This window comes from Topomyia yanbarensis, chromosome 1 (assembly GCF_030247195.1).
Source record: "Topomyia yanbarensis strain Yona2022 chromosome 1, ASM3024719v1, whole genome shotgun sequence".
NCBI lineage: Eukaryota > Metazoa > Arthropoda > Insecta > Diptera > Culicidae > Topomyia > Topomyia yanbarensis.
Genome location: NC_080670.1, coordinates 85,963,950 through 85,974,960, shown reverse-complemented (window position 1 = coordinate 85,974,960; position 11,011 = coordinate 85,963,950). Strand labels below are relative to the sequence as shown.

Genomic DNA, 11,011 nt, shown 5'->3' with positions numbered 1-11,011 from the left:
GGAGTTTTATATTGTTTCTAGGGATGACTAATAATCATAAAAAAATTACATGGAAATATTATACTGGACATGAGCTATGAGCATTTCTGGAAAACAACAAAAAAATTGAAAATTCTTAGATTAGTGGAGACTCGATCCCTAATTTGGGAACACTTGATTCCTTTATGAAAACGTGTTTAAAAGAGCATGTAGGGTAATTAGCCTATTTTTGCCCTGTTTCTATTATCATCCTACCCATCTGAAGCCTTTGGTTAGAGCAGCGTCTGCCATCTTTGCTCAACGCATTGACTCAAATGGTATTGCGATAATGGGGGTACTCGATTAGAGATTTTGCTGCGCTCAAACAGAAGATTTTCACCATTCTCAAGACAGTTTTGTTATTATATTGGCTCTTAATAAGAGGCGAATGACCTTAACGTTAAAACCTCTATAATCGAAATAAAAAATGGACCTTAATAACAAATCAAAGAAGCTGAAATAATAAAATTATTGTAGTAATAATGTGGTACCCTTCTTAATACGGCAAAAACGGGTACATTACCCCAATCAATTTTATAAATGGATCGTAGTATTGATTAAATTGTCATGATTAGATATTGTTATTTTTGTTACTACATATTACGCATCTCTCACCTGATTTTTTTACGAATTCCCAAAATCTCCGTGCAATTATTTGAAAGCTGTCTTTATTATGGTTGAGGAACGTCAAATGTGGGATGAATGGTTTCTACGTATACTGTAGTCAGCCCGGGGACAACTTGACAGATAGTGCTTGTTTCATATATGTACCACCGATTTGATGGTGGCGCTAGTATGCCTTTTTTGTACGACTACCACGAACAACGACACGAAAAAGTTTCAAGAGAAAAGCGTGTTTCGTTACGTGTGTTATGAACGCCGTCAATGCGGCTAGAACAACATTTAGAAAAAGCGTATTCCAAAATGTGGATAAAGAAAAATATTATTAGAGAATAAATTTATCCCTGATTGGAAACCGTCAGCAAAGTTACATAAATCTTATTATAGATTTAGTTGGAAGGTGTTGTTTTTAGCAACCGGCTCTCTTCCTTCCTAAAAATGTTTTGGTTTTCTTGTTGTGTGAAGTTTGTGTGCTTTTATCAGAATTCTGGCATCAAACCAGTAGTGCTCGGTTTCAACAAGAATGCTGCCAGGAATGTGTAAATGAAACGACTTGTTTATGCGAGTGACTAACAATCAATGATTTATTCTTCTTTTGAATACATGGGTATGCGCGTGTGACGCTTTCCTATCTGTATTACGGGGGGATATTCAATGGTAATAAAGGAGCTATGCTATTGTAATTAATGGAAAGTTAATAATATTCAAATCTACTATCTCTTCTCATTCGAACTTCTCTACCACTTCTCGTTCTTACGAATTCTTCTGTTGATGGTTGTACAGCAATTTCTCCGTCGTCTCCTTCATCTGAATTTGTTTGATTGTTTCTTGTAGTCGTTTCAGATTGCTCACTCTGCCTCGGAACGTAGGTGGTACACGAATCACCATCTTCATGTACAAGTGGATTCGTTTTAGATGCCTTTATGTCTCGAACATTCCTGCGAAGATGGCGATTGTTAGAAAACTTGACGATATACGATCGCGGCTGATCTAGTTTGCGATTGATAGTCCCTTTTTCCCAGAGGTGCGACTTCGTATTTTGCACTACCACATTTTGACCCTCCACAAATTCAGGAGCCTTGGAAGTTCCACGATCAGCATACGTCTTCTGTTTGTCTCGAAGCTGCCTTAAATTCTCCGAGACGTCTTTGACCAACTTAGGTTGTAACACTTTCTTCGTAGTCGGTAGGGTTGTTCGCAAAACTCGACCCATTAATCGCTGATTAGGCGATAGCAGTTGTTGGTCTCGAGGTGTGTTTCTTCGCATCAGAAGGGCGAGTTGTACATCGGAACCATCATCTGTGCAACGCCTCAACAAATTTTTCGCAGTTTGTACGAATCGTTCAGATAAGCCGTTACTCCTCGGAAAATGCGGACTAGAGGTCACATGATCAAAGGTCCACTTCTTGCTGAAGTTATTAAATTCAAGTGAAGAGTACTGTGGGCCATTATCTGTATAGAGTATTCTAGGAATTCCAAACATTGAGAACCACCGTTTAAGCTCAACCATCACTGATTTCGATGAAGTTTCCCTCAACTCTACAAAATCGAAATATCCAGAATAACTATCTGCTATCAAAATGTAATCTCTTCCTTGAAAGTGAAATAAATCTGATCCCACAATTTCGAACGGTAAAGTCGGAATTTCGTTTCCCAAAATGTCGTGTTTTGTTGTAGAACGTTGATGTTTCTCACATACAGAACAGTTTTCAACCATCCTCGTAATATCGTTATACATTCCTATCCAAAAGAGCATTTGTTTCGCTCGCCTTATACTTCCTTGGGTTCCTGCATGTCCCGCGTGGATTGAAAGCAACATTTTTTGCCTTAGAGTATTAGGTACCAAAATTTGATGTGCCCGGAAGACCAATCCTTCGTAAACCGACAGCTCATCCCTAAAATTCCAATATTTTCTTATTATTTCTGGAACTTCTAGTCTATTATGCGGCCATCCATTCATTATAGTGGATATTAGTTGACTCAATTCCGGATCCTGTGATGTCTCCTCCGTTATTTCCGATCTAGCTATTTTTGACATTTGTAAAACGACATGGACCTCAAGCTCATCGAATGTTTCTTTTTCGAGACAATTATCAACATCTCTACTTAGTATGTCGGGGATGGGGATTTCCGTACCTTTCTTGTATACTATTCTGGGAGCATATTGAGATACATCTAACAGGATCCTTTTCAAGCGTGGAGGTGCACGGTCTAGTGTTTTTTTGCTAATGGACTCCAATGGTTTGTGGTCCGTTTCGATGATTAAGTTTTTCCCGTAAACATATTCATGAAACCTATTGCAGGCAAACCTAATAGCTGCAGCCTCTTTTTCGATTGGAGGGTAATTTTCTTGAGCGGATGTGAGCGATTTGGATGCGTACGCAACTGGTTTACCATTCTGTAGTAAAACTGCCCCTAGAGCCTTCGAACTTGCATCAACTGACAACGTTATATCAGCATTGATGTCATAAAAAGCTAAAACCGGAGGAGACTGCATTAGGTTTTTGATTTTTTGAAATGATTTTTCCTGCTCTTCGCCCCAAAGCCATTCAACGTTTTTGATCAGCAACTGCCTGAGAGGTTCTGTGATTGCTGAAAGATTTTCAATGAATTTTCCAAGATATGTTATCATTCCCAATACGCGCTGAAGTTGAACCTTATTTTCAGGGCGTTTGATACGTTCAATTGCTGCGAGTTTGTCGGGATCTGCCTTAAGACCCTCTTGTGACACTATATGACCCAAGAACTTCAGAGACGGTTTAGCAAACACGCATTTTTCTCGATTCAGCTTTAAACCGGCAGCCTCTAATCTACGCAAAACTTCTTTAGTTATTTCGTTTAACTTATCTATTGTCGCAGCATGTATCAAAATATCATCCATGGAACTCTCCACCCCTTGCAGACCATCTAAAACCGTGTTCATCAACTTCTGAAACACTTCCGGCGCGGAGGCTAGCCCAAATGGTAATCGTTTACAGGTATACCGTCCCCAAGGGGTACCAAATGCTAGGTACTTCTTTGTTCGTTCTGTAACTGGAATTTGCCAGAAACCCTTTCTGAGATCTAGCACGGTGAACCACTTTGAATTGCAGATTCGACTCGAAATTTCTTCAATAGTGGAGAGTGGATGAACACGTCGAAGTATATTTTTATTCACTTGTGAAGGGTCAATGCAAATACGAAGCTTACCTTTTTGCCTGACAATTACCATTGAGTTCAACACAGGCGTAGGCTCGCTGATTTTCTCGATCACACCGAGCTCCTCCATGCCGTCTAGTTCGGCTTTCACTTGATCCCGAAGTGAATGTGGAATCCTTCTTGGAGGATTGTACTGAAACGTTGGATTTTCAGCCAGATCGATATCGTATTCGAATCCATTCACGCATCCCAAACCACTAAATAACGATTTATCCATCGACAATTGTTCCACTTTTGCAACTAGGTTTAAACGAACGCAAGTTTTGCGACCAAGGATGGCCGCCACGTCACCGTCAACTATTTTAAATACTGCAGTATCTGGACGCCCTTTGACGATTACAGGAAGAACCGCTTCCCCTTTCACTTCCAACTTATGGTTACTGTACGACACTAATCGCTTTGTTGGCGATGGCATCAATCGACCTCCTAGCATACAAAAAATACTATATGGCAGTACATTGCACGCCGCTCCGGTATCGAGCTTCAAGCGAACGTTTTTTCCGTTAATTTGCACTGATTCAAACCAAACATCATCACTATTTTCATCATCGTCATTTACCGCTCCGATGTACAGTTCTTCCACTAACAGTTCTTCAGTTTCATTCTCATCTTTTTCACATGACACCGTTCGCACATAATTATTGCATCGCTTCTCACTGCCGCCCAAACCAAAACATCTTTCCGCAAAATGACCTTTACGCTTGCACTTTACGCACACTTTGTTGAAAGCCGGACATGATTTTTGTCTGTGTTTATAGCCACATCGGTTACACCAAAATGCTTCTTCGTTAATAGTGCTTCGCTTCTCAAATTTCTTCTGTTCTAGCGAATCCACCTCAGCACTCGATTTTTCTAGCATCACTTGCGTTTGTTTCACTGATTGTTCGTGGTTTCTGCATATGTCAATTGTTTTTTGCAGATCTAGATCATCGTTGAGCAGCTGAGGGATCAATTTTGTATGAACAGTTCCAGAAATAATTTTATCTTTAACCATTGAATCACTAAGCACGCTAAATGCGCACTTTTTTGCTTGTTCGCGCACACGAGTTAGGAACGTATCAAATTGCTCTCCTGGATGTTGCACTATTTTGCCGTACACATATCTTTCGTAGGTCAAACACGATTTCGGCACGAAGTATGCATTGAACCTCTCTCTCAGAATGTTTATGTCTCGTTCTTGCGCTTCCGTGAGGCCAAAGGTATCCATCACACGAATGCAGTCTTCACCAATACAACTAAGCAGCATTGCTGCTTGCACATGTGGTTGTTTACTGTCCAACTCGGTTGCTACTGCATACCAGTGGAACTGACGCCACCACTGTTTCCACTTTAACGCCATATTTTCATCTATTAATAGTGGCTTCGGAGGCTTAATCACTGCTCCTAGTGATGATATAGCCTTCTGCTCGAAGCTAAAATCTTCGTTTGCCATTTTTTCAGACAATTATTTCAATAATTTTTGTACACTTCTGACACCATGTAAATGAAACGACTTGTTTATACGAGTGACTAACAATCAATGATTTATTCTTCTTTTGAATACATGGGTATGCGTGTGTGACGCTTTCCTATCTGTATTACGGGGGGATATTCAATGGTAATAAAGGAGCTATGACATTTAGTAATTACTGCTATGTTTTATCGTCACAGAATGTACAATTTTGTTCGACTTCGGCCAGAGTTTTGTTCGATTTTTGCAATAATTCTGTCCGGAAGATGTTGCGAAGGTTTTGGTATTGATCCCTTCAGAATTATTCTGGCATTTTCCTCGGCTCTACCGGAGGATGCCTTAGGAGATGTTGATTAGTTTCGGAAGATTTTCGGAAATTCCAATATAAGTGGTAGTGGCTTGATTTTGAAAGTCATCTTCTTGTATTTCCGAAAATCGATTTATTTTCTTTCGGATTTTTTAAATTCCAAATGGAATCTATGTTTCTGTTTAAGTATGGGGGAATGAGGGCAGTTTCTAATGTGAACAGCGAAATAAATTTGATGAAAGAAATGGTTAAATTGATTATTTTTTAGATATGGAAAATAGTAAATGGGATGCGCCTTTTTCAAATTTTGCTCCATTCGAGCCGCCATGACATCACCAAATCACCACAAAATTTGCTTATGAGTTCAATATATGGGAGCTGTCAAGTTGTCCCCGGGCTGACTGTAGTAAACAATTACAGTTATGTTTCTTTACGATGAAGCGTTCATTTTTGACATTTTTTATGACAATGACTTCAATTGTTCTGGTGTGAACGTGGTTATTTTCAGTGGTGTGTATGAAGTATGGCGAAGGGGATCAAATCTCCACGAATTTGAAGGGATCAAGTGAACCCATAGCATCTATTTCAGCAAACTTTAGTAAAAATATAGTTGATCAAAAGAATCAGCTCAATCATAACGTATTCATATAACTGACATTCTCCTGTAATTCTGTATGCAAAAGTAGAGTATGTAGTGGGTGATTTTATCAATTTTATAAAAGTTTGAAAATTTGAAAAATAAATCTTCTTCGGTTCTTCTGAGACTTTTTTTTAAATCGGTAAAAATTCGGTAACACAAAAGTCCAATTTCTTTTTTCTGTGTTAATGAAATTTCTGTTTAGATAAAACTACGCAACTTTATAGTATATTCGATTAATGTATTTTGATCCGCCTTTGAGTTACAATGATGGGATCAAGTCTCCCCGGGGATCAAGTCTCCTCAGTCTCCCCTAAGCTTTGCTTCAAAAGCTTTAACCCCATCTGAGAGGAAGTACGCCCAAAACCAGTGCGAAGCATTGGGCGCAGTGTGGGCTGTCGAACATTTCTCTTATTTTCTCCTTGGTAGACATTTCACATTGCGCACTGATGCCCAGGGTGTGGCGTTTATTCTGAACAGGTCGCTGTGATATCTTAGAAATTACAATGTAAAATACCTTATAATTACCTATTTCAATGTGGAGTAACCTCCAACCGTTTATTCACTCACTGACATAACACACTGTCTGTCGTTTTGCTCACAGACACACGGACCCGTTAATCTCTAGATACCACATCCTCCCCTGGCAAACAATGAGAGACAAAACATCATGTTGCTATGAGCTAGTGTCCCAATGCGCCTTCAAGCTCCAAGCTGTCGATGTACCTTTGTGGTCGTTTTATTGTTCTGCCATTGCATCGCCTTGGAACCGGCTCATCATCGTTCAATTCTTGACCTTCAATGCACTGGTCTTCAGATAAACGTTTCATAGATGATCTTTGATTAGAACTGCGTTGAGGTTGTGTCGATGATTCCGGTACGTCGTCCTGCGGTTTTACTATAAATAAATGAGAAAAAAAATTAGAGATTGTATAGGTGTAATTCAGCTTTTTGTTTTCACCATTGGAATTCGACTCGTCCTTTTTAACATATTTCTTCAAATCTTTAACATTTCTGTCATATGTTTTGTTTGTCGTCATATCCACGATGGTGGCTCTACCAGCTCCAGTTATTTGTACCACTTTGTGGAACGCATTTTTGTACGATGAGTCAGTCTTGTCTCGTTTCTGTTGAGCAACTAACACGGTATCGCCCTCTCTGATTTGTGGCTCGCGAGCACAGCGTCGTGTATCTTCCCTGGAATTACGAGTGAACTTCGCTTCTTTGTCACGATCACGTAACTCATCATCTATGATATTTCGTCGATCTGTACGCACATCCGGTAGCAGGCTCCTGACAGCTCGTCCAAACATGAGTTCCGCTGGCGGTACTTTTGTCACATGGTGTGGCCACGAGTTATACGCAGCTACATAGTCAGCCAAAACATCTTTCCAATTTTGCTTTCCAAGTTTTGCAATAGCCGAGATTTTATTTATACCTTGCATACTTCTTTCAACGAGACCATTTTCCGTGGGATTCATTGGAGTACTGTGGATAAGTTTTACGCCCCATTTGTCTTTTAGCCATGTTTGGAGTCCTGCACTATTAAAAGGCGGCCCGTTGTCTGCTTTCAACGTTTTTGGAATGTAGTAGGTGTTGAAAACCCTGTGAAGTACTTTTTTTACGGCTTCGGTATCGGTTTTGTCCATAGGAATCGCAACAAGAAAACGAGAGTAGTTATCAGTCAGGACTAAGGCTTTCCAACTATGCAGATCGGAAGCGGTTGAAAAATCCATTGATACATAATCCCACGGATTTTTAGGAAGTTCAGTCATCGTGATGGGTGGAGGATGACTGTGTGTAGTAACTAGTTGGCATTCTGGGCAGCTTTTGACAAACTCTTCAACTTCTCGGTCCATCTTTGGCCACCATAATCCTTGTCTTAGGAAATTTTTCATTGTGGACATACCAGGGTGACTTCGGTGCGCTAACATTACAGCTCTACTTCGTAGTGTTTTTGGTATCACCATTTTCTCCTGCTTCATGAGTAAATCACTCTGCATATATAAATCTCCTTGAAATGCTTGATACTGCGAAATGTGAGCTGGCCATTTAACACTTTTGTTGAGCCATTTAATGACTTCCTGAAGTTCTTCGTCTTTGAGCAATTCCTCTCTAACTTCTTTGTTAGTCATCGCTAAAAGTTCCTTATTCAGGGTAGCAGGGTTGGCTGTTACATTGCATAGCTCATATGGTTCCTTTTTTGCCCCAAACTCTTTATCGTTTCGCTTGACACACATTCTAGAAGCAGCATCAGCAATGTTATCCTTTCCTGCAACGTGTTCAAACGTATAACAAAAATGATCCATTCTAAGCAGCCAGCCTTCAGCTCTCGATATTACTCGTTTACCCACATCTTTGTGGTATTTATTCTTAGTCATGAACATTAAAGCTTCGCTATCAGATCTTAAAATGAAACTCCGTCCAAGAAGATAATAGGAAAATCTTTCCATAGCTCAAACGATGGACAAGGCTTCGCGATGTAGTTGTGGATATCGACATTCTACTGACGTTAAACTTTTAGATGCACAAGCGATAATACGATATTCTCCCGAGCACGTCCTTTGTTGCGCTAAAACTGCTCCAAGGCCCCACGGAGAGGCGTCTGTATAAAGGATAGTTTTGTCATTTTCGTCAAAGTATCCTCTTTTTATCAAATCATATTCTACAGCTTGCTTTAGCTCGTCAAACGCCTCTTGGTGAGGTTTATCCCATGTGAAACTTCGATTTACCGTTAACAGATCTCGTAACGGCTTGGTTCTGTGCGAGAAATGTTTAATGAACGGGCTAATGAAGGTTAACATCCCAATGAAACTACGAAGTTCATGAACATTTTTGGGCCTCTCGAACAACTGTATATCTGAGAGTTTCTTTCTCGTTGGGAGGATTCCAGTACCATCAATGGTGAAGCCGAGAATGTCTACCGTTGTCTGGTCATACGTTGACTTCTCCTCGTTAATTGTAAGGTTGTTCTCAGTCAGCCTTCTCTTTACATCTTCCACATGCTTCCTTAGTTCCTCTAATGTTCGACCGTAAATTAAAATATCATCTAGATACACGATGACGTTTTTGCATTTAATCATGAGTCTCTCCATCACCTTCTGGAACAGTTCCGGGGCACATGACAATCCGAATGGTAGTCGTTTAAAACGCATCAAGCCATTAGCGGTCATGAAAGTGGTAAGATGACGGACTTCTTCATGCAGTTCTATGTGAAAGTATGCATCTTTTAGATCCAGTTTTGTAAAGAATAAAACCCCATCACCGTTAGGAATATCTGTCCAGATTTTCTCCAGAGATGGCATGGGATACGGTTCGCGAATAATTGCCTTGTTGACTGCTCGATAATCTACGACAATCCGAAAATCGTTAGTACCTTTCGGAACTAGCACCAAAGGTGAAACATAGGTAATTAAATCATTCTCATTATCTGCTCTTTCAATAATTCCTTTAGCTTCCATAACCCTTAACCTTTCATTTGTATCTTTTTCGAATGCCTTTGGTATATTGTACCGGATAATTTGTTTCGGTGACACTGATTCGTCAACTTTAAATTTAACGCCGTCGATCGGAATTTTAGGGAAATCTTGTTGTTTGGCCGTCGGATTTGACATACATGGTCTAGAAATGTCGCCTTCTGTGACCCTACAGATTGTTGAGTCATCGTATTCATTAACGAAGACTTGAGATCCAATACGTATTAGACCCAAACTGCATGCTGTCTCATAGCTGATATCATATCAGGGCTCCATTAACTACGAAAAACTTGGCAAGTTGTAACGGGTGATGGCCGTTCGTAACGCTAATATAAGCTTTAAAGGAGCACTCGATATCCAGTGGTTGCTGATTTGCGTAACTTTTTATAACTTCTTCAGGATGGATAACCAGATCTTGAACTACAGTACGACAGTTTCGTTTAATCCTTTCCCATACATGCGGTGTGATTGTATTCACAGTAGCCCCAGAATCAATCATGAATTGTAGGCTTTCAGTTCCGATTGTGCAATCAATATACCTAGGGTCATCGGTCATTCGTGCGAGGTTTTTACTTCCAGTAATCAACTGTAATAAATAAATGAATAAATGCCAAACGTTTATAACTTATATTAAAATGATTTATTTCTTTAGCAGGATTAATTTTCTCTACTTGGACCTATCTAACTATCTTGTGATTGCTCACTATCTACCTGGTTGCTTCTGCCAGCTTCATTTTTTACTTTTTCACGGTGATCGGCATAAGTCTGGATTCTGTGGTGTGTACCATTGATATTTGATGATCGGCAAAAATCGGCGAAATGACCTAATTTCCCACATCCGAAACATTTTACACGAAAAGCTCTGCAATGTTTTGGTCCATGAGTTCGACCACATTTCGAACAATTAAATACAGCATCCCTGCCGCGCTCGATTTGCGTTTGTGGATTCCATGTGCGATGTCGTAAACCAGATCGTTCGCGCTCAGAACGAAAATTACGATAGGGTTCGTAACGATTTTGGGCGGATCTTGGCTTATGTAAATGCAAAGCATTCAACGGTTTCACCTCGACTGCTGTTTCACTAGCATACCTGTCACTTTTTGTTGACGTTGCTTCCTGAGCTTCAGATCTGATAAAATCAAGATGATTTCCATGGTTAATGATTTTCTCCAAGTTATTGTTGAAGATACTGGATATCTCATATAACTTTTCTGAGATCATTGGAATCGATCTTCTCAACAACGCTTGAATGAACTCTTCTTCCCGTTGCTGCTCACCGAAATCGCAGAATTTTGCTTGAGTTT

General features: G+C 39.9%; 1 protein-coding gene across 1 annotated transcript; it reads right to left on the bottom strand.

Moving 5' to 3' along the window:
• Positions 1-1,333: 1,333 nt before the first annotated feature.
• Positions 1,334-5,269, bottom strand: LOC131696322 (uncharacterized protein K02A2.6-like). The gene has a single exon (XM_058984869.1). It carries the CDS (start codon positions 5,267-5,269, stop codon positions 1,334-1,336), a length of 3,936 nt encoding a protein of 1,311 aa, XP_058840852.1.
• Positions 5,270-11,011: the final 5,742 nt, after the last annotated feature.

Excerpts from the sequence above, each read along its gene's own strand:
- LOC131696322 (XM_058984869.1), bottom strand. The coding sequence starts at position 5,269 with ATGGCAAACGAAGATTTTAGCTTCGAGCAGAAGGCTATATCATCACTA.